We start from the raw sequence: 21,530 nt of genomic DNA, 5'->3' as shown, positions 1-21,530 counted from the left end.
ACATGCCCCAAAGGGACCTCAAATCGCACAGCTACCCAAGTGGCTTTCATCAGTTCAGGATTCCCTGACTGCGGGTGAAATGGGGGGGCAGGGCACCAACACAGCCCGAGTGCTGGCAGCGGGTGAACGTATAACACAGGGAGTCTTCCCCAGTCCTCACGGCAACCCCAGGAGAAAAATGACTTTCCATTTTTACAGGTGAGGAGGGTGAGGCTCAAAGAGCAGACAGAGTTCCTGGAGCGCCCCCATCAGGTAAGTGGAGAAGCCAGGCCTGGGCTGGGAGCTCTGGCTCCAGGACCCCACCTCAGCACTAGCCTCCTGCACTGGACTTTGTGGAGAAGGGGGTAAAGGGGTGCCAGGGATGACAAAGGGGTGGAGGATCTGGTGGACTCTGGCAGGCCTGGGTCAGCTCCACCCATTGGTCTTACTCCCACCCCGATGGCAGCCCCATCGCGCGTGGGATCATGCGACCTGTCTCTGGGTGCCCGCGGCGAGGCAGCACCCCACTTCCCTACACAGAAGGCCTTCCCCTCCCGTCGGCTCATTCAGTCGCGGAAGCCCCTGGGAGCCCCCGCCCCGCCCCGTCCCGCGGTGCCACCCGCGCACTCACCCTCGCGCACCCACGCGGCCTTCCTGGCGGGAGAGCGCTTCCGGCGTCCTCGCCAGGCCTGGGGAGTGGGCACGGTGGAGCTGCCGGCCGTTGGTCGCTGCCCCGACCCACGCACTGCGACGCCGCGGGTGGGGCGCGCGGTCTGCGGGGCCCGTGGGTGCGGCGGGGCGGGGCTGGCGGGCTGTCCGGGCCCACGGAGAGGACGGCGGCGGGCGGGGGTTGCTGCAGGGGCAGCACCTTGTTTTCCCCGCCGGCAGGGCTGTGCCCCGTCGAGACCTGCTCGGGCTGTGGCTCCGTCCTCCGGCCCCCAGGGGGCGGCGCGGCGCTGCGCGGCGCCCCGGCGGCCCTGCCCTCCCTCCCCAGCGGCCAGGAGTCGGTGTCCCGTGACGCCGCGCGGCCGCGCTGTACTGGCCGTCGAGGCTGCTGTCTGTTCGAAGGCTCTCCGGCTTCACGGTTCCCCGCGGCTCGGCCCGGGGGCGTGAGTGTCGCAGCGGGCGACGGGGGGCGCGCGGCAGGCCCCGCAACGAGGCCAGGGCCTGGCGGGGCCGGCAGGAGAGCGAACGCGAGGCAGCGTGGCGCCATGGCGGGGCCGCCCCCACGGGCATGGGCCTGCAGAGCATGGCCGTGAGGACGCTGAGGGTGGGCGCGCACGGAGCAGAGGCCCACGGGCGTCCGACGGGGGACCTGGACAGAGGGACACCCTTAACGTTATTCCCTCTTCCCAGGCCTGAATTGCAGTTCCTGTGCCCCGGCACTAAGACTGGCACCTCCTGCGGCCCATGCCCTTCGCCTGCATTGCCCACTGAGTCCCACTCGACTGTCTTCAGCGCGGTTCACACTGAGGCCCAGCCCTTTCCCACTGGCCCCGAGCAGGCCCACCTTTAGGAGGGCGTGATGGAAAGGCCCCTGGAGAATGGGGATGAGTCCCCAGACTCTCAGGGCCATGCCACCGACTGGAGATTTGCTGTGTGCAGTTTCAGGGATGCCTGGGAAGAGGAGGAACCTGCTTCCCAGATGCACGTTAAGGACCCGGGTCCTCCAAGACCACCAGCCAGGGCCACCCAGGATGAGGAGCTACAGGGCAGCCCCTTGTCCAGGAAACTCCAGTTACCCCCAGCTGCAGATGAGTCGGGGGATGCCCAGAGGGGCACAGTAGAAAGCTCCTCAGTCCTGTCAGAAGGGCCAGGCCCCTCTGGAGTGGAGAGCCTCCTATGCCCCATGTCCTCCCACCTCAGCTTGGCACAGGGTGAGAGTGACACCCCAGGGGTAGGGTTGGTAGGGGACCCAGGTCCAAGCAGGGTGATGCCATCTGGCTTGAGCCCTGGGGCATTGGACAGCGACCCTGTGGGCCTTGGAGACCCTTTATCAGAGACATCATCAAAGCTGCTGGAGGCAGGTAAGGAAGGCTGGGCTAGGGAAGTCTGGGAAGGGAATGGGGATGCCTGGAGAGATGAGTGTCAAGACTTTGGAGGTCTCTGACCCTACTCAGGCTGAAGCCCGGGTCCAAGGAGGGGTCTCTGGATAGGTGGCCCAAGGCAGACGCAAGTCATTTCCCTTCCCAAGCCCCCGGTGGATCCGGCCTCCCTAAGCCTGCTGACTGTCTCCTGGCCCAAGACCTCTGTTGGGAGCTGCTGGCCAGTGGTATGGCCACCTTGCCAGGTAGCCAGGAGGGCCTAGAGGCGGTGGAGGTGGAGTGGCCCAATGCGGCAGGAGTTCACTGCTTCCTCCCCACAGGGACTCGGGATGTCCAAGGCCGGGCAGTGCTGCTTCTGTGTGCCCACAGCCCAGCCTGGCTTCAGTCTGAGTGCAGCAGCCCGGAACTCATCCGCCTCCTGCTGTACCTGCGAAGCATCCCCAGGTTTGAGGGAGGGGGTTGGGAGACTGAGCCTGAGCCAGCTGTGAGGACTGGGAGTCAGGTACTGAACTGAAGCTCACCCCTTTAGGCCCGAAGTACAGGCACTGGGACTGACAGTGCTAGTTGATGCCCGAATTTGTTCCCCAAGTTCTTCCCTCTTCTCTGGGCTCAGCCAACTACAAGTGAGTACAGGATTGTAGCTCCCCTCATTCCTTTTCTTACTTTTTTTCTTTTTTGAGACGGAGTCTTGCTCTGTTACCCAGGCTGGAGTGCAGTGGCGCAGTCTTGGCTCACTGCAACCTCTATCTCCCTGATTCAAGTGATCCTCCTGCCTCAGCCTCCCAATTAGCTGGGATTACAGGCACCTGCCACCATGCCCAGCTAATTTTTGTATTTTTAGTAGAGAGGGAGTTTCACCATGTTGGCCAGGCTGATCTTGAACTCCTGAACTCAGGTGATCCTCCCGCCTCGCCTCCCAGAGTGCTGCAATTACAGGCGTGAGCCACCATGCCCTTTTCTGTAGAGTTGGGGATAGGGCTGAGCTCAGGTTCCTTGCAGGAAGCAGCCCCAGGGGCCGTGTACCAGGTGCTGCTAGTGGGAAGCACGCTGCTGAAGGAAGTGCCTTCCGGGCTGCAGGTACTAAGCCCAGTTGGTTAGGGGTAGAGGTGGGGTGCCTCCCCCCAGGCCTGGGTCATAACACCTTCTTCTCCTGTAGCTGGAGCAGTTGCCCTCTCAGAGCCTGCTGACCCACATCCCAATGGCGGGGCTGCCCACTTCGCTAGGAGGAGGCCTGCCTTACTGCCACCAGGCCTGGCTGGATTTCCGGAGGGTCAGTACACTGGGCGAGGCATGGGGGCAGTTATATAGGCAACTTGGGATCGTGGAGGAGCCTCTCTGGGGCTGGCTTGAACCGGACAAAGCTGGCTGCAGTGGCCTGGAACCCAGGAGGCTGGGACCAACACTGCATGCTGCTCCGGTCTTGCCTGCCCCTGCTTACAGCGGCTGGAAGCTCTACTAGAGAACTGCCAGGCAGCTTGTGCCCTGCTCCAGGGGGCCATCGAAAGTGTGAAGGCTGTGCCCCAGCCCATGGAGCCTGGGGTGAGTGTCCCCTCCCAGTCCCTCCATGAATGCTCCCTGTCTCCCTCCTTCTCTCCCACGGCCACCTCCACTGCTTATTGCCCCCAATCACAGGAGGTTGGTCGGCTGCTACAGCAGACAGAGGTCCTAATGCAGCAGGTGCTAGACTCACCACGGCTGGCATGGCTACAATGCCAGGGGGGCCGGGAGCTGACATGGCTGAAGCAAGAGGTCCCAGAGGTGACCCTGAGCCCAGACTACAGGTGAGTGCAAGCCCGGCCCCCAGATCTTGCCCCAGCCCACCATATTCTATGCCAGGACTCGTCTGGCTAGCTCAGAACCTGGCAGGACTGTGGGGACCAGGACAGGGTGGAGTGGTGCAAGGCATGGGGTCTGAGATGGTATACCCTACACCAGGACGGCAATGGACAAGGCTGACAAGCTATATGACCGGGTGGATGGATTGTTGCACCAACTGACCCTGCAGAGCAACCAGCGAATACAGGCCCTAGAGTTGGTCCAAACACTGGGGGCCCAGGAAGGCGGACTGCACCAGGTCGGAACTACTTGCCCAGAGTGGGCCCTGTCCCGATCTCAGACATGAGCCCCCAATCCATAGCAGCTCTCTTCACTTTTCCCTGCTTGTGCCCCTCCAGATTGAAGTGTGGCTGCAGCAGGTGGGCTGGCCAGCACTGGAGGAGCCTGGGGAGCTGTCGCTGGACATGCTGCTCCAGGCCCAAGGCTCTTTTCGGGAGCTGTACCAGGTTGCCCAGGTATGTGTGGTCACTTGTTCATGCCACGGGTATTGAGATGCAATGCCAGGAACTAGGAATGCAGAACTGTGTGAAAGCAGTTCAATCCTTTGCTCTCTTAGACCCTATAGTCCCATAGAGGATATCAGTTGTAATTAATCACAGTCATATATGTGCCTGTAAACCTAGGCAAGATCTCTGGAGAGAATCAGTGCAGGTGATTCTGCCTGAGGGTATAACCAAGACTTTACCCAGCAGGAGTGTCAGGCAAGCTTTTTTTGGGTGATTTTTGAGCTGAGAGTTGAAAGATAAGTTGAGGTCAACCAAGGAGAAGAGGTTTGAGGATGGGGTCACATTCCAGTCTTGGAAGACAGCGTGTGCAAAGGTCCTGTGGCAGGATGGAGGACGGCGTGCCTGAGGAATCATAAGGCCAGTGAGGTTGAAATGCAGAGCAGAGAGGAAAAAAGAGTGGGGGGAGTTGCAGTGGGACAAGCCTGGTCAGTGGCTACATCACTGGGCCCTGTAGCAGTCACTGTGAAGTTTAATCAGGAAGGCCACATAATCAGATCTATATTCTAGGAAGATTGCCTTCATTTCCGAGTAGACAGTGACTTGGAGGATGGGCATGGGGAGTGCAGTGAAGAGTCAATTGCAGTAGTCTAGGTGGGAAATAGTGCCTTCTCTCGCCAGGATAGTGGCAGGGGAGACGGGTTGGAGAAGTTGATGGGATTTGCTGTGGACCCATGTGGGAGAGTAAGGGACAGGGATGTTGCAAGAATGAATGGGTGCTGTTCCCTGAGAGACTAGGAGACGAGGTCATCTTAGGGGAAGGGCATTCAAGAGTCCAGTCTTGGGCATGCTCTTGAGATGGCTGTGAGGGATGAGAGGAGGGCCCTTGGGTATTGGGCCTGGAGCTCGGAGGAGAGGTCTGGCTGGAGAGGATCACTTGGTGGGTCCAGGTGTTTGGATGACGTTTGAAGTTGGTCACACAAGAGTGCCTGGGAGAGCGAGTGCACTGTCCTCAGGATCCCCAGTGTTTAATGGCCTAGTTGAGGGAAGGAGAGCAGGATGAGCGAACGGAGAAGAGTGAGGAGAATCAGGAGCATGGGGAGGAGCCAGGGGAGCCCAGCAGAGAGTGGGCTGAATGACGCTGAGAGTTGGAGTCAGTGAGGCCTGAGAAGCGCTGGGGACAGGGCAGAGTGGAGCTGGAGAGGGCTGGTGCAGAGGGCGACACAGGACGGTGAGGATAGACGATTCCTCTAGGAACTTTGGCTGTGGAGAAGGGGAGTGGATGTGGGTGGGGAGTGGGAGATAGGGGTAGATGTTCCACCACAGGACAGACTTGATGGGGACATGTCGATATGTCAGCAGGAAGTATCTGGGTCTGGGGGCTGGACCACCAGGCCTTGGCTGGCTGAGCCTAGTCTCTGTCTCTGCAGGAGCAGGTCAGGCAAGGGGAGAAGTTTCTGCAGCCACTGACTGGCTGGGAGGCGGCTGAACTGGGCCCACCTGGGGCACGCTTTCTTGCCCTGCGAGCCCAGCTGACTAAATTCTCTAAGGCTTTGGCCCAGCGGTGCCAGCGGCTGGCGGATGCTGAGAGGCTGTTTCAGCTCTTCAGGGAGGTGGGTGAGAGTCTCCCCAGCTCCAAGTGATCCATGAGGCCGGAGGGGTGGCAGCCCCAGCTTCAGCAGAGCCTGAGCTCTTCTTGGTCATACTGCCTGTTCTCTTCCCTGGTCTTCAGTTTGACCCTAAAACCCAGTCACTGGGGCTGTGTCCTGGACAGCATCCTGTGGGGATGGGGAGTGGGTAGAGGAGCAGAGTGCCCAGCAGGCTTGGTAGGATCTCCCTCTAATGCTTGTCCGGCCCTGGTGTTGCAGGCCTTGACGTGGGCTGAGGAGGGGCAGCGAGTGTTGGCAGAACTGGAGCAGGAACGCCCGGGGGTTGTGTTGCAGCAGCTGCAGCTGCACTGGACCAGGAACCCTGACTTGCCTCCTGCCCACTTCCGAAAGATGTGGGCTCTGGCCACAGGGCTGGGCTCAGAGGCCATCCTCCAGGAGTGCCGCTGGGCCTGGGCGTGGTGCCAGGACACCCGGCTGGCCCTGGACCAAAAGCTCGAGGCTTCACTGAAGCTACCACTGGTGGGCAGCACAGCTAGCCTGTGTGTCAGCCAGGTCCCCGCTGCACCTGCCCACCCTCCCCTGAGGAAGGCCTACAGCTTCGATCGGAATCTGGGGCAGAGTCTCAGTGAACCTGCCCGCCACTGCCACCATGCGGCCACTATTGCTGCCTGCCGCAGACGAGAGGCTGGAGGAGGTACCCTGCCCCAGGCATCCCCTACTGTGCCTCCACCAGGCATCTCTGACCCCAGGAGCCCCAACAGGTATGGGTAGTAGGCAGGGCGGGGAGGGCAGTAGAGGAGAGATATCTTGGGTCCTGACTCCCCATACCTGGTAGGCTACAGCTGGTGCTGGCAGAGATGGTGGCCACGGAGCGGGAGTATGTCCGGGCTCTAGAGTACACTATGGAGAACTATTTCCCCGAGCTGGATCGCCCTGATGTGCCCCAGGGCCTCCGCGGCCAGCGTGCCCACCTCTTTGGCAACCTGGAGAAGCTGCGGGACTTCCACTGCCACTTCTTCCTGCGTGAGCTGGAGGCTTGCACCCGGCACCCACTACGAGTGGCCTATGCCTTCCTGCGCCATGTAAGCCTGACAGGCCATGTGGTATCAGCTCGTTCTGCCACACTCCCGAAGTTGCTGGTGGGCACATGCTTGGTGCCAGTCCCTGTGCTGGGTACAGCTATGAGCAAGACTGGCAAGCTCCTGCACCTGAGGGTGCTCTTAGTCCAGTAGAGGAGACATAGAAGCAAGAACGATACTTGTAGATTATAGTTGGGGCTAGGAGGAAAATAAGCAGGATAGATGCTTGTGAATTACTGGCTGGGCAGGGGCTCCACTTTAGAGGGCCTGAGTGCGGTGCCAGGACACCTGGTACAAGAGGAAGCCTTTGAGAGGCTGATGTTTAAGCTGAGTATGAATAGGGGAGGGGCTGGAGTGAGTGTTCCACCCAGAGGAAAGAGCAAGTGCAAGGTCATGTGGAGGAAAGGGGGCCTGCCAAAGAGATGGCTGAGTGTAGTGAGCAGGACAGTCCCAGGTGAGGTGAGCTCTTAGAGCCGTGGGAGGAGCAGAGCTGAAGGCAGGGGCTCAGTCTGAGGGTAAGTGGCTTCTTCCTTGGGGGCCTGTGGGCACACCCCCTTTGCCCAGTACTGTTCTTGCCAAATCACCCCTTGTTCAAAGCAGGGTAGACTGGGTCTGTAGGGGGAGGCCTCCCCAGGAGCCATCTACTGGCATTTTGGTCCTCTCAAGCTGAGGGTGGTCTAGCCTGTGCCAGCCTTGGGGAGCTGGCCCCTTTGCACTGGGGCTGAGCCACATGTCCTTGTAGAGGGTGCAGTTTGGGATGTACGCGCTCTACAGCAAGAATAAGCCTCGCTCTGATGCCCTGATGTCAAGCTATGGGCACACCTTCTTCAAGGTAGGTGAACCTGAGACTAGGAGGAGTAGGGTATGCGGGGAGTGCCCCCAAACCACTGAGTGGCCTCCCATCCGCCCACAGAACAAGCAGCAAGCGCTGGGGGACCACCTGGACCTGGCCTCCTACCTGCTAAAGCCCATCCAGCGCATGGGCAAGTATGCACTGCTGCTGCAGGAGCTGGCACGGGCCTGCGGGGGCCCCACGCAGGAGCTCAGTGCGCTGCAGGAGGCCCAGAGCCTTGTGCACTTCCAGCTGCGGCACGGAAACGACCTGCTGGCCATGGACGCCATCCAGGGCTGTGATGTGAGTCATCCCAGGGCAAGGGCGGTAGGTGTGGAAGAAGAAGGCAGAAGAGGCCGGCCACCCACTGGCCCCCAACTTTGCAGGTTAACCTCAAGGAACAGGGGCAGCTGGTGCGACAGGATGAGTTTGTGGTGCGCACTGGGCGCCACAAGTCCGTGCGTCGCATCTTCCTTTTTGAGGAGCTGCTGCTCTTCAGCAAGCCTCGCCATGGGCCCACAGGAGTTGACACATTTGCCTACAAGCGCTCCTTCAAGGTAGGCCTGCCCACCCCAGGCCCCACCACTTGTTTTCCCACCCCATGACTTACCAAGCCCCTCTCTCCCTGCTGGTCACAGATGGCAGACCTTGGTCTCACTGAGTGCTGTGGGGACAGCAACCTGCGCTTCGAGATCTGGTTCCGCCGCTGCAAGGCCAGGGACACCTTTGTGCTGCAGGCCTCCAGCCTGGCCATCAAGCAGGCCTGGACGGCTGACATCTCCCGCCTGCTTTGGAGGCAGGCCATCCACAACAAGGGTGGGTCCATGCCCCTCCTTCACCCCACACTCCCCTCACTGGAGAGCTTACATTGACCCACAGGAGCCCGGGGACCTGGAAAAGCTCGGGAAGTGGGGAGAAGGCCCAGTGACAGCCACCAGTGCAGGAGAAAGGAATTCAAAGCCAGGCAGCCTTGCTGTCACTGCCTCTGACTTTGGACACAACATGAACTTCTCTGAATATCAGGGGCATCACGGCTCTCTCTCTCTTTTTATTTTTGGAGTCAGGGTCTCGCTCTGTTGCCCAGGATGGCATGCAGTGGCATGATCTTTGCTCATTGTAGCCTCTGCCTCCTGAGCTCAAGCATTCTTCCCACCTAAGCCTCCCAAGTAGCTGAGACTACAGGCATGTGCCACCATGCCTAATTTTTAAAATTTTTTCATAGAGGTCTCATTATATTGCCCAGACTGGTCTTGAACTCCTGGGCTCAAACAATCCTCCCACTTCGGCCTCCCAAAGTGTTGGGATTACAGGCATGAGCCACTGCGCCCAGCCAGGGGCCTCATCTTTAAAAGGGGAATATGGCACCTGCCCGACAGGATTGTTGGGAGGAGAACATCTGGCACTAGAAAGGCTCAGCTCACAGGACAGTTAATGTGCTGGATGGAGGTGTACAGGAAAGACTTATTTGGGGGGTAGTAGAGGCCCAAGGACAGGCTTATGTCCAGAAGCATCCCACTTATGTCCACTCTCCACCCAGAGGTGCGCATGGCTGAGATGGTGTCCATGGGTGTGGGGAACAAGGCCTTCCGAGACATTGCTCCCAGCGAGGAAGCCATCAACGACCGCACCGTCAACTATGTCCTGAAGTGCCGAGGTAGCAGGCAGGCTACAGGGTGTGGGGGTAGGAGTAGGAAAGCTATGCGGGAAGCACTGTGGCCCTCCATCAGTGCTGGCCCGCACTCTCCTTGGGATCTGGGGACAGGCTAGGCTCTGGCCTGTCCCAACCTGACCCTCTCTCTTATGCAGAAGTTCGCTCTCGGGCGTCCATTGCCGTGGCCCCTTTTGACCATGTCAGCCTCTACCTGGGGGCCTCGAACTCCCTTCCTGGAGACCCTGCCTCTTGCTCTGTTCTGGGGTCCCTCAACTTGCACCTGTACAGAGACCCAGCTCTTCTGGGTCTCCGCTGTCCCCTGTATCCCAACTTCCCAGAGGAAGCAGCACTGGAGGCTGAGACAGAGCTGGGCAGCCAGCCCTCTTTGAGTATGTCTGGGCCTAGCCAGAGGCAGGAGGGCATGGCTTGGGGTCTGGGGCCTCCCGTGCTGACAGCTCACCCAGTCTCCCTCCCTAGCTGCAGAAGACTCAGAGGTCTCATCCCAATGCCCATCAGCCAGTGGCTCCAGTGGCTCTGACAGCAGCTGTGTGTCAGGGCAGGCCCTGGGTAGGGGCCTCGAGGACTTACCCTGTGTGAGTGCCATTTGCCCTATACCCACCAGCCCCTCCCCAGCCCACGCTGGGCCTGTGACTGTGACCAGCCCCTCCCCAGCCCAGGCTACACCTTTACTTTGGGTGGAGCTTGGAGTGGGTGGGCCAGAGCCATTCCCCAGACACCCCCTGGGCCCAGAGTCAGGGAAGCAAGCATTCATGCCTGGCCTGGCCCTGCAGGTCTGAGCCTGGGACTGGACGAGCAGTAGATCCAGCAGCCTGCAACTCCAAGGAACATTGCCTCTCTGGATCTGCTGTGACCAGGGTGTGGCTGACACCTGGGCTACCTCCAACCTACGTGTGCAGTGCTGTTGACTACCCTTTCTGATGTGTGTGGCCATTGGACTAACTGGCACAGGGCCTCTCTAGGGGAGTCTGATTGTAGAGCCTGAATAGGTTCCTGGCCCCATGACCCCTTCTCCTGTCCCCAGCTCCCATCCCAGTTGTGGGTTAAGAATAGGCTAGAGCAGACATTGAGTGTTTTCATGCTGTAGGCTGGTGGGGGACCATGTGCCTCTGGGCAGTGACTAGGGTGCCCCCACCCCTCAGGAAGAACACAGGTGGGCTCCTAGCAGCTGATTCCCAATCCCTGGCCTTAAAGCCGAGCTCAGTTACCATAGGGACAGGTCCACCTCTACTGGGCCCTCATGCTTGCCTTTCCTGGCCCCCAGGCCCAGCCCCTTTTTTACTGGGGCAGTTTCATTATTTTGACTTGATGCCTTTTGAATAACTTTCAATAGAGTTGTCTAAAATTATCTCATGGGTTGTTAGGCCTTTGGTGTCTCAGAGAAGGAGTCTAGGTCTTTGATGTGTGATTTAATCTTTTATTTGTTTATAATAAAAAATAGACTGATATGTACCCTCTGATGGGCACATGCATTCTGGGGCTATCTCCAATTAAAATGAGCCTTGGCGGGTGGGGCACGAGGGGCTGCATCTCTGGGCACCCTAGTCCTCTTGTAGGTGCTTTCCCAGGATGGAGTACGAGACAGACCTAGACAGGCCCCTCTGGATGAGCAGGTCCATGCAGCGGCCATATTTCCTGGCGAAGGGCAGTGTAAGCTGGAAGGAAAGGCCAGTCTTATCCCTGATTTCCTGGCCAGTTGTCTACTCTAGCTCCATGTGGGTGGGGTTCTCCTATCGGGGCTGGGACAGGGCAAGCCCGGCCGTTGGGGACTTTTGATGCTCTAGGGCCCAGCTCTGCCCAAGGGCATCTCACAGGGTGGGACTAGAAATGGCTATCAGGGAACTAAGCAGAAAGACTGGAGGGTCAAAAACATGTTTCCTGCTACTGGTTTTCTGCTTTTTAGCCATACATGCTGACTTCACCTTTAAAAACCACATATGAGCCAGATGCCTAATGGTAACTGGGTACTAGAGGGCTTATGGTGAAAGGTGTTGTAATAATGCTCTTGATTATAGAAGTGTCAGATCAATGAGAAACTGCCTAAATCGTTTCCACCTCAATGTTAAATTAAGGAATCAGAAAAGGAAAAAAAAAAAACCCTTGATCATTCCTTTGTCCTCACTGAACATTTTCTTTTTCTTTGTAAAGAATGCTTTTTTTTTTTTTTTTTTGAGACGGAGTCTCGCTCTGTCGCCTAGGCTGGAGTGCAGTGGCACGATCTCAGCTCACTGCAAGCTCCGCCTCCCGGGTTCACACCATTCTCCTGCCTCAGCCTCCTGAGTAGCTGGGACTACAGGCGCCTGCCACCATGCCCAGCTAATTTTTTTGTATTTTCAGTAGAGACGGGGTTTCACTGTGTTAGCCAGGAGGGTCTCAATCTCCTGATCTTATGATCCACCCGCCTCGGCCTCCCAAAGTGCTGGGATTACAGGCGTGAGCCACGGTGCCCAGCCTAAGAATGCTTAAAAGTAGTTTAAAAATGAAAGGAATGTACACAAATGGTGACATCATGGCCAGATAGGTGAAGCTGGTACCACTGGTTGAAAAGGCCTCACTCCCATATGAGTCAAAGCTTGGGCTCATATGATATGTGTCCCTAAGTGTGGCCAGGGTTGTTAGTGATGAAGGCACAGTTGGTATCATTGGAGGAAAGCTGTAAAAACCAGTGGCCTGAATACTGCTTTTGGACTACTCTGGACTGGTTAATTTCATCCAGTTTCTCCCTCCCTGGGAGCAGTGGCCTAAGCTGCCTGTCTAGCCTTCTGGGCAGTGCTGGCCCAGCTGTGGTGCAGCAAGACACACGTCCATCTGAGGCATCCACAGAGGTCGGATTGCAAGTGGCCCTCACCTCCACCCAGCTGTACAGGCGCTCCTGGGTGTGCCGGTCGTCCTTGAAGCCGGTGATGGCCAGCAAATCTACCACAAACTGCTTGGGGCTGATGTGCAAGGTCTGCCAGGAGAGCCCACAGTCAGGCAGGGCTAGGGCAGCTCCTAGCCCCTCAGAGTGAGATGCAGAGCAGGGACTTCTCTGGGCCCGCAGAGCCACAGGGGTAGGGGGCAGGCACTGTCACTGCAAATCTGCCTCTTGGCCAAGGCGCAGTCCAGGTGCAACTGCTCTGCTTGCCTCCCTGTCCCACCACTCTTCTGGCCCTGGCCTTCTTCTCCTTAACCCCATCGTGGCTTACTTCCTCTTGCCTTGCACCACTTATTGTGGGGCACGGGAAGAGGTGGAGAAGGTATAGGGTGCCCCAGGGCCTGGGGCCTGTCACACATACCCACAGCCGATTGGCCAGGGAGACCACCTTGGCTGTGATGACTTTGGGGTCCTTTCGCCTGATGGAATCTAGGATGATGTCAGCCAGGAAGCAGTGACATTTCTGCGCATAAAACATCTCTTCCCAGGACAGAGAGAAACTCACGAAAGTCACTTCTGTGGAGGAGGGAAAGTGGATGTGGCCACATCTGTCAACAGCTAGGGCCTTAGAGACAGTGTGAGGAGGGGGAGAGGGGTAGGGCCCCCGGGGCCACTGTCTCTGCCTGAAGTACCCTGGGAGGGGGCTCAGGCATCCTCACAGGGAGGTGCAGGGCTCAGCCTGGCTCCAGAGCCTCACCTTGGGGCTGGGGACTGGCTGTGGGTGGTGTGTGCCTGAGGTTGTCCATCTGCGTGGTGTAGATGATGCTGTCCTCAAAGAACATGCAGAAACCATCGCTGCCCACCACAGGGGGGTGAGTCACTTTGAGGATAACCCCTAGGCTGTCCACCTCACTGGCCTCGGGCAGAGGCTGCTCAGGGGCAGGGCTTTCTGTGAAAACAACATAGGGAGGGGGCTCTCCTTTTTAAAAAAAAATTTTTTTTTTTAGATTTTTGCTCTTGTTGCCCAGGCTGGAGTGCAATGGCACAATCTTGGCTCACTGCAACCTCTGCCTCCTGGGTTCAAGCGATTCTCCTGCCTCAGCCTCCTGAGTAGCTGGGATTACAGGCGCCTGCCACCACGCCCGGCTTTTTGTATTTTTGGTAGAGATGGGGTTTCACCAGGCTGGTCTCGAACTCCTGACCTTAGATGATCCACCCACCTCAGCCTCCCAAAGTGCTGGGATTACAGGCATGAGCCACACGCACAGGCTTTTAAAATTCTTTTCTTCAATTACCATCAAATCTACATAAGCAGGGGCTCTCTTTAAGCTACCTCAGAGCCCAAGCAGGGAGGGGACCTCTGGTGACAGGCCAGTACAATCAAGTCACCCCAGCCTTGCAACAGCTGCCACCTCTAGTTTCTCAGAAGTGACACCCTGGGCTGGCAGGGGCCTGTCCTGGCCACTTCTCTCTTCATTGCCCTGGCATCACTGCAAGCCAAATCCTGAATATTTTGGAACTCCAAGAAACTCCAGATTCCTCTGTTGAACTAAGACGTATCAAATGGGGCCGACAGTAACCCAGCTGAGGGCTGGAAATCTTTATAAAATTTTAAGTTGAGAACTTTTGGGGCCAGCCTTTGATGCATGTCCAAAGAGTGGACATTTGTCATCCCAAGCTTGACAGACCAACTTAGGGCTCACAGGCAAGAGTCCAAGAAGGCCCCTTCAAGCAGGGCTGGAGCCACTAATAGAGAAGGTGACAATACTGCAGGCAGGGCTTTGAGGGAGCAGAGGCAGCAGCCTGGCACAGCGATTCTCAGCACAGTTCCCTGGCCACCTCCCCTTAGCTGGCTACACACGCTGTCTCTCCAGCTCAGTCTCTGTAGCCCCTGCTGTCTCCTGGGCTTCTCCACCTGGATGTCCCTCGGCATTTCGCACTCAGTATGTGCCCTTCCCCAAGTTCTGCTCTTTCTCTTGCCCACACCTCAGTAAGGGCCTATCCACCCCCTTGCAGTCCCACAGGCTAGAAACCTGGCTCCTCCTTGGCCCATCCCTCTTTCCCTCCACTGCCTGCCTAGCCTGCTTCCCCTAGCCTAGAAAGAACTCCAAGTGGCTTCGAATACCTAGCTCCTGCTGCATTTCCTCTGCTCCTGGAGCAGACTTTCTGATGGGCACACCTGACCCTGTGCTCTTGTCTAAAATCCTTCAGACGCTGCTCACTCCCATCCTGGTCAGAACGGAGTACCACGTCCTGAAGCTGGCCCGCAAGGCCTGTCCTGATGACTTCTGTCTTCAGCCTCATCTTTTATCACGTCTGCACGTGAAGCCTGGCCTCCAGCTAGACCCATGCCCTGCGCTTCCAAACATCCTGGACTTCTCCTTCCTTCCCCTGCTGACTCCCCAGCCCTCAGCCTCTTTTGTGCTCCTGCTTCATAGGCGCCTCCTTCCCACAGCACTCATCCCTTTGCCATATGTGTTCTCCTGGCCCCTCCAGCCATGCCAATGTGCCAGTCATTTCTGTGTCTGCTGCCTGGCACAGAGATGGCATTGGTGAGCGGGGGGGTCTAGTCCTCCTTTGTCACTAACTTGCTTTGCCATCTTGGCCAAGGAGTTTGACTTCTCTGTTGTGAATAAGACTTAGATCAAAGGGGGACAGGACTCACCTCTCTGCTTGGTCCTCTGCTTGCTCCAGTCCTTCAGGGTGCCGGCTCTTTTTTGGGGGAAGTATGGCTTGAAGGTTGGCTCTGGCCCCTTGTCTTTCGCTCCAGCTCCAGCCCCTGCCTGTGGTCCTGGATCCTTCTCTGAGGCTGTGGAATGGGCTTTCCAGGCAGCTGAGGTGCTGGGCTGGGAAGCAGCCTTGCTTCCCAAGGGGAGCTGCAGGGTGACCTCCTCCAAGGGGCTGCTCCGGGAGGCTGTCAGTGGCTGGAATTCCCACTGTTTGCAACTGACCATGTCCCATTCTCTCACCAGGGAGATGAGTTTTTGCATGGGAGTGGCAGGAGGGTCTTTGGTTTCAGATTTCTGTGTGAAGTTGATTGTGGTGCATTTCTTCTTTGGGGGGCTCTCAGGGTGGCTCCCCCAGTGTCCAGGATTGGTACACAAGCCAGGGCAGTGTGAGTATGTGCTAGGGTTGCCAGCCCTCTTGGCATTTCGGCATAGGGACACCTGGATGGGCCGAGCGTACTGCTCAGCCTCCTCCATCTGGTTGGACCCGGCCAGGTTTCCCTTAGCCTTGTTCCATGGAGTCCTGTCACTGCAGTCTTCGAAGTCCACAGGCATGTAGGCTGTGGTCTGGGGAGGGAAGGGCACAGTAACTCTGGATAGGTTGGGCATGGACATCAACGCCTTGCCCAAGATCTAATAAGCTGGGCCTCCAAGACTTCACTTGCTCTCCCCGAACAATCCCATCCCTGACAGGGGTCACCTATTTGAGCTTTGCTCAGGCTGAGTGGGGGTGGTGCCAGCCCAGTGGCCTGTCTTTCCAACAGGAGATACAATCAGCATCACAGGCCACAAGTGGCCAGTAAGTTCCTGTGCCTCCTTCACAGTTCAGAAGCCAGGTCCTGTCCTAGGAACCCATGTAGGCCCTGCTCTTTCATTTTGCTGCACCCCTCAGTAGCTGAGCCTACCCCCATCCACCCTGAGCCTGGTGGTAGTGGTTTTTGAGGACAACACCAACCGGAGAAGGCTGGGGCTTACTTCTTTAGTGTCTCTACTGAACTCCACCAGTGACCCTGGCCCTTCTGTCACCATGTGCAGCCTCCTGATGGGAAAAGCTTCTTCATTTTCAGATTCTTTCTCCTGAGTCCATGACCTGCAGAAACCAAGAGGGGTTGGTTAGTGAGTAGAGACTTCCATCAGGCCATTGGCCAGTTGGTCAGATCTGCCCTTTGGCTGGGAGTTAATGCTAGACAGTAGGGAAGAAGGGGCTCTTAAAGGGTTTTGCCTAGGTCACTGGCCAATCCTGGACCTGCTTCACTCCCTCAACCCCAAGGAGAACAGGATCCTCTAGGAGTGGGACTTAGGACAGGATTTCAAGAGGAATTTAAAGGACCAAATTCTAAACATAGAGTCGTAATAAAGTTTCCTTACTTGTATGCTTCACATTGTGCAAGGGCTTCTGAGAGGGATGGGATGTGGTATTCCTCCACCTCCTGGCAGAAGAGGGGCCATTCCCTGCAAACAAGGAGATATCCAGCTGGGCAGCTAGGGTGGGAGTGTGGGAGGGGGCATGAGCTCCTGGAGCTGCCGCTGCCAACAGTTCCCACAATGGAAATAAAATAACCTCCTCCCTGAAGGTCTCCTTTGTTGCTAAGGGAGGGGTCAGCCTTCGTGATTTCATCTTACTGTGTCCTTGCCTCACTTACTTAAATTCAGATGGTAAAAACAGTTTGCCAAGTCTCAGGAAGTTGAGAATGTGTCGGAACATCTGGCCATCCCCGTGGATGAGCAGGGTTTGTCCATATGTGATCCAGTACACTTTCTGAGGGTTGGACAGCAGTTCTGGATACTGGAGGGGGTTGGACACCAGACTCAGTCTCAGATGCTAGGTCTTTGGGAAGGGGCAGGTCAATCTTCTCTCACTCCCCTTTTCCAACTACACTAGAGCAGAGGCTTTGAGATTTCCATCTCCCTGTCTTGTCAGTCACAGGGAACCATGGTGGGGAGCAGAGCTTCCAGGAAGAAGCACATCATCCCTGCTTCAACTTTTGATGGCCCCTAGAGCACCCTCTCAAGGCATTTGGAAGCCCACCGTACCTCCTTCTCAGTCCAGGTCCCTCAGAGCTGGCCCCCTCCCTACCCAAACTCCGGAGGGCCTTCCCAGCAGGCCACTCAGTCCACTTGCACTCTGTTTTGTTTTGTTTTTTGAGGCAGAGTCACACTCCGTCACCCAGGTTGGAGTGCAGTGGCACAATCTCGGCTCACTGCAACCTCTATCTCCTGGATTCAAGCGATTCTGGTGCCTCAGCCTCCCAAGTAGCTGGGATTACAGGCACGTGCCATCACACCCAGCTAATTTTTGTATTTTTAGTACAGACGGGGTTTCACCATGTTGGTCAGGCTGGTCTTGAACTCCTGACCTCGTGATCTGCCCGCGTCAGCCTCCCACACTGCTGGGATTACAGGCATGAGCAACCGCGCCTGGCGGGAAAGTCTTTGTTCTAAGTAAGTGCTGGAAGCTGTGTGAGGGCCAGGTGATGGCCCCCAGAGCAGCTCAGGTGGTGATGCCAGATGGGGAGCAGGGCGGCCAAGGCCGTCAGTACCTTCAGCAGTGTCCGCAGGGTGGTTGCGTACCAGTGGCTTCCAACATACACTTTGATTATCTGTTGTGGGGAATACACAGTGATCTCTGCCGTCCACTCATCTATGGGAATCCAGGAGATAGAACACATCATCATATGGCCAGAAGGGAAAGCAGGTAGGGCCCTTTGGTCAGTAGTGTATTTCATGTTAAGTCTCAATATCTTTCCTCAGTCATATTGTGTTGCCTACTCTGAGAAGCAGCAGAAATCCCTGACATAAACCTTGCTTGCTGCAAGGTTTCCTGGGTGGTGAGGCGGGAAAGGGCACTGCCCCTCTTCACCTGACCCTCCTCCCTCAGGAAAGCTGGGTTGATGACCCTGTCCACCTACAATGCCAGCTGCCTCCGGTTTCTGGTTGGGTGTGTCCTGAGTGTGTAGCTTTTCATGTGGCCACTCAGACTGAAGCTAGGAATCTCCCTCTGTGTGTTTGTGTTCATGGTTTGGCAAATGTCATGGAGCCAACTCTTATCAAATCCCTGTCACTTTTATGAGACTAAGCCCCTAGGCATGTCTGGAGAATGGGGGCTGTATGCTGGGAAGATGAACCCATGACTCTTTTCCTGGAGATGACTATATGTAGGCCTTGTTCTGATGTTTGGGAAGCAGTTTTTAATGAGCTCTGTAATGAATGAAGGGTATATAACTAGATTATACAACTAAGAGATAAGATGTATAGAACTAGACTGTGAACTCCAGGAAGACAGGGACTAAGTCTGTGTTGCTTACTTCTGTACCGCCAGTGTCTACTGCTGTCCTGGTATATGGCCGGTACTCAATAAATGTCGGGTGTTGCTAAATGATAGTGATACAGCTTTAACTTTGCCCCCCAAATTTTTGGTAATAAGAAGTTATAGGCAGCTGGTGAAAACATTAGCTTTGGACTCAGTCAAACCCCAGCTTGACCACTGTGTAACTTGAGCGAGGTTTCTTCTCTGAACCTATTTTTTGGCTGTTAAATGGACCCAGGGACATCTCTGTTTAACAGAGGATGCTCCTCCCTGCATGGCTGTAAGAAGCACAGCAAGTCAGCTCCCAGGGTCAAGGCAGGTCTGCCCTGGGGGTCCTGCGTGGCCCCAGATTGGGTAACAGCCCTGTCTGCTGCTGGAGACGAATTGTGGGCTTGGAGATGAGGAGGGAGCACTTAACATGAAAGTTTCCCTTTTGTAAAAATCCAAAATATTGGCCTGGCTTTCCCCTCCTCCTCCATCTACAGTTCCTCGTCCTGGCCACCTCATCTGTTCCCTCCAATCTCCCAGATACTCCCCTGATGCTAAATTCAAACCTAGAAGCTTTCTCACTTACTGAGCACATCCATGGGTGCCAAAGTCCTTGGCTCCAGATAAGTCTTCAAAGCCACTTTCATTGGCTCATAGGTGATGTCCCTTTTGTCTAGGAAGGCACAGAGCTCATATACCTCGGAAATGGTCTCTGTCAGGGGCAGCCGGCAAGTCCCCAGCCAGTTCCTGCCCAGAGGAAAGGTCTATTATGAAGAACATCAGCATTGCACCCCAAGAGAGTTGAGCCTGTAAACTTTCCATGCCTAGGATGCCTTGCCACAACACTGGCTCAAATCAGGCATCATTAACATCGTTTCCTTTTGTTTTTTTGTTTGTTTTTTTTTTTTTTAAGATGGAGTCTCACTCTGTCGCCAGGCTGAAGTGCAGTGACATGATCTTGGCTCACTGCAACCTTCGCCTCCCAGGTTCAAGCGATTCTTCTGCCTCAGCCTCCCAAGTAGCTACAGGCGCCCGCCACCACGCCCAGCTAATGTTTTTTTTTGTAATAGAGACTGGGTTTCTCTTTTTTTTTTTTTTTTGAGATGGAGTCTCACTCTGTCACCCAGGCTGGAGTGCAGTGGCGCGATCAGTGGCGCGATCTCGGCTCACTGCAAGCTCCGCCTCCCGGGTTCATGCCATTCTCCTGCCTCAGCTTCCTGAGTAGCTGGACTACAGGCGCCCGCCACCACGCCTGGCTAATTTTTTGTATTTTTAGTAGAGACGGGGTTTCACCATGTAGGCCAGGGTGGTCTCAATCTCTTGACCTCATGATCTGCCTGCCTTGGCCTCCCAAAGTGCTGGGATTACAGGCGTGAGCCACCACGCCCGGCCCGTTTCCTTGTTTTAACTGGAAATCTGTTTAACCTTGTAGGAGAGTAAGCCTGGACAACAGGTCACATTTTTGGAGCTGAGCTTGACTTATTTCAGCAAAGCCCTCTAAATGGACTAATTTCATGTCTCCAGGCCCTGTTTCAGGTTCCAGGGCCAGCCTAGGGCCCAGCCACTCCCTTCTTGCCCCATACGCATCTGCCCAAGACATCTCAGTCACTGTGCTGCAGCCTGCCACAGTCTTGGAAAAAGGCTGGGGTCTAAACATTAACCCCGTTCTCCAAACCCCCCCTTCCAAGGCACTTGTCTTTGCCCTCTGTGACATCAGGGTGGACATCTCTGAAAGATATGGACTTTATGGGCTAAAACAGCCCAAAACAACAATATTGGGAAAAGACAGCATTCAGGGTCAGCTGACCCTCTCCCAGGGGCTCCAGAAAACCCACTTCTACTTTCGATTTTGGTGCCAGTCTGTTTGTGACCCTCAGAGAGTTGCTCTGTTGTTATGCACCTCAGTTTGCCCATCTACAAAACAGGGTTGGATTCCTTGCCCCTGCACTAATGAGGACATCCTGAGCTCATCCCATAAGGCAAAGGCCGAGGATCAGCACCTCTGGGAAGCCTGGCCTGGCCTGCCCTGCCCTGCTTCTAAGGGGGCTCACCCCTGGCTCTGGCCATTCTGTGTGTCCAGTGACCCTCCCAAGAGTGGCAGAGGACCTTTGTAGAGGGGTCTGCACAGGGAGGTACCCAGCTCCCTGACTGTGGCCTGGTGACCTCAGACCTAGCACAGGGCTAGAACCAGGGAAATGGACTGCAGAGGACAGAAATAGGAAATGGTCTGAAGCCTTTGAACCTTAGCGACCCTTGTACCTTGGCACCAGCCCTCTCCTTTGAGGCCCTAACCTGGTGGTAGTGTGGCGGTGCTGGTGATGGGAATGGCTAAAATGATGGGCTGGCCCCAAGGACACACTTCACCTCTGGCTAGTGGGAAAGGCCCCAGGTTATTCCTAGAGGGAAGGGCAGAGCCAAGGGTGATGGGACTCAGCGTGCCCTAAGGAGGGCCTCACTTGACATGCTGAAAGAGGACGCCGTTCCCTGTGATGTACAGTCGGCTTCCGTCTAGCGTGCTCTCGATGCGAAGCTGGCCCAGCGCAGAGTCCGGGTACTTGACCAGCAGACCCAGGGCCATCGTGTAGAGCGGTTTCACGGACTCCAGGCTGGCTGTGCAGGCCCCCTTCCCGGGGCTCAGGGGAGGACAGGTGGTCCGGGAACAGCCACCTGTGTCAGGGAGAAAGGGGTGACTCCTAGGCCCCCCATGGTCATAGCTGGATTGGAGGCTTTGGGGCTCGTTTCCTACTGCTGCCTCCATTGTACCGAGGAGACTAAGAGGAAGAATATTTCCTTGCACAGTCCAAATCGAGATCTTCTCAAAGTCAGTATAATTTTTTTGTATACTCAGGCTTAGAAGTCATAACTATTTGTTGGGAGGTGAGTTGGGAGTGGGGGGATTCATTTGCTGTATCACTAGCATCTGAATTTCCTAAGTTTCAGGAAAGCAGCCATCTGGCCCCAGCCCCTGCAGGAGTCTCCATTAGTTCCAAGCTCTTCTGTAACCATCCAAGGGTAAAGAATGGCAACCATAGCCTGGAAACTCAATGTGTGTTACAGGCTTCCTGGATTCATAGCCCCTATTGCTGGCTCTCCTGGGCAGAATTTCTCCCAGAGACATACTGTTTGGCATTATTTTCAGGGTGGGTACTTGGGTTGCTGGTT

General features: G+C 56.2%; 2 protein-coding genes across 11 annotated transcripts in view; one reads left to right on the top strand and one right to left on the bottom strand.

The window, feature by feature from the left end:
* The first annotated feature begins 198 nt into the window (after positions 1-198).
* On the top strand, positions 199-10,945 carry PLEKHG4 (pleckstrin homology and RhoGEF domain containing G4). Of its 3 annotated transcripts, none has more exons than XM_063611729.1 (22): positions 199-252; positions 1,336-2,006; positions 2,174-2,269; positions 2,345-2,468; positions 2,554-2,647; positions 3,024-3,101; positions 3,181-3,294; positions 3,465-3,563; positions 3,657-3,805; positions 3,960-4,098; positions 4,199-4,315; positions 5,734-5,916; positions 6,172-6,674; positions 6,749-6,995; positions 7,735-7,824; positions 7,906-8,127; positions 8,211-8,381; positions 8,463-8,640; positions 9,362-9,478; positions 9,631-9,864; positions 9,953-10,068; positions 10,267-10,945. In XM_063611729.1, the coding sequence occupies exons 2-22, from the start codon at positions 1,505-1,507 to the stop codon at positions 10,270-10,272; spliced, it is 3,579 nt and encodes a 1,192-aa protein (XP_063467799.1). In that variant the 5' UTR covers positions 199-252; positions 1,336-1,504; the 3' UTR covers positions 10,273-10,945. The 3 variants fall into 3 exon arrangements, with proteins under 3 accessions (XP_063467799.1, XP_055154505.1, XP_055154506.1); XM_055298530.2 differs by lacking the exon at positions 199-252 and adding an exon at positions 609-738; XM_055298531.2 differs by lacking the exons at positions 199-252; positions 2,174-2,269 and having other exon boundaries at positions 994-1,856.
* Positions 10,890-21,530, bottom strand: part of KCTD19 (potassium channel tetramerization domain containing 19) — a 38,259-nt gene continuing 27,618 nt past the window's right edge. For 2 of the 8 annotated variants that reach the window (XM_063611735.1, XM_055298535.2), the window contains exons 6-16: positions 20,825-21,035; positions 18,955-19,115; positions 17,614-17,714; positions 16,717-16,859; positions 16,442-16,525; positions 16,049-16,163; positions 15,013-15,640; positions 13,105-13,296; positions 12,769-12,923; positions 12,342-12,443; positions 10,890-11,148 (exon numbers count right to left, since the gene is read on the bottom strand). In XM_063611735.1, the coding sequence (XP_063467805.1) occupies positions 11,035-11,148; positions 12,342-12,443; positions 12,769-12,923; positions 13,105-13,296; positions 15,013-15,640; positions 16,049-16,163; positions 16,442-16,525; positions 16,717-16,859; positions 17,614-17,714; positions 18,955-19,115; positions 20,825-21,035 (2,006 nt within the window). In that variant the 3' untranslated portion in view covers positions 10,890-11,034. The remainder of the gene's footprint in view (positions 11,149-12,341; positions 12,444-12,768; positions 12,924-13,104; positions 13,297-15,012; positions 15,641-16,048; positions 16,164-16,441; positions 16,526-16,716; positions 16,860-17,613; positions 17,715-18,954; positions 19,116-20,824; positions 21,036-21,530) is intronic. The other 6 variants (XM_063611740.1, XM_055298540.2, XM_063611736.1 and 3 more) reach the window with 5 other exon arrangements.

Source organism: Symphalangus syndactylus, chromosome 11, assembly GCF_028878055.3.
Source record: "Symphalangus syndactylus isolate Jambi chromosome 11, NHGRI_mSymSyn1-v2.1_pri, whole genome shotgun sequence".
In the NCBI taxonomy this organism is placed as follows: domain Eukaryota; kingdom Metazoa; phylum Chordata; class Mammalia; order Primates; family Hylobatidae; genus Symphalangus; species Symphalangus syndactylus.
The sequence above is the reverse complement of the archived record's forward strand: the minus strand, read 5'-3'. Positions and strand labels throughout refer to the sequence as shown.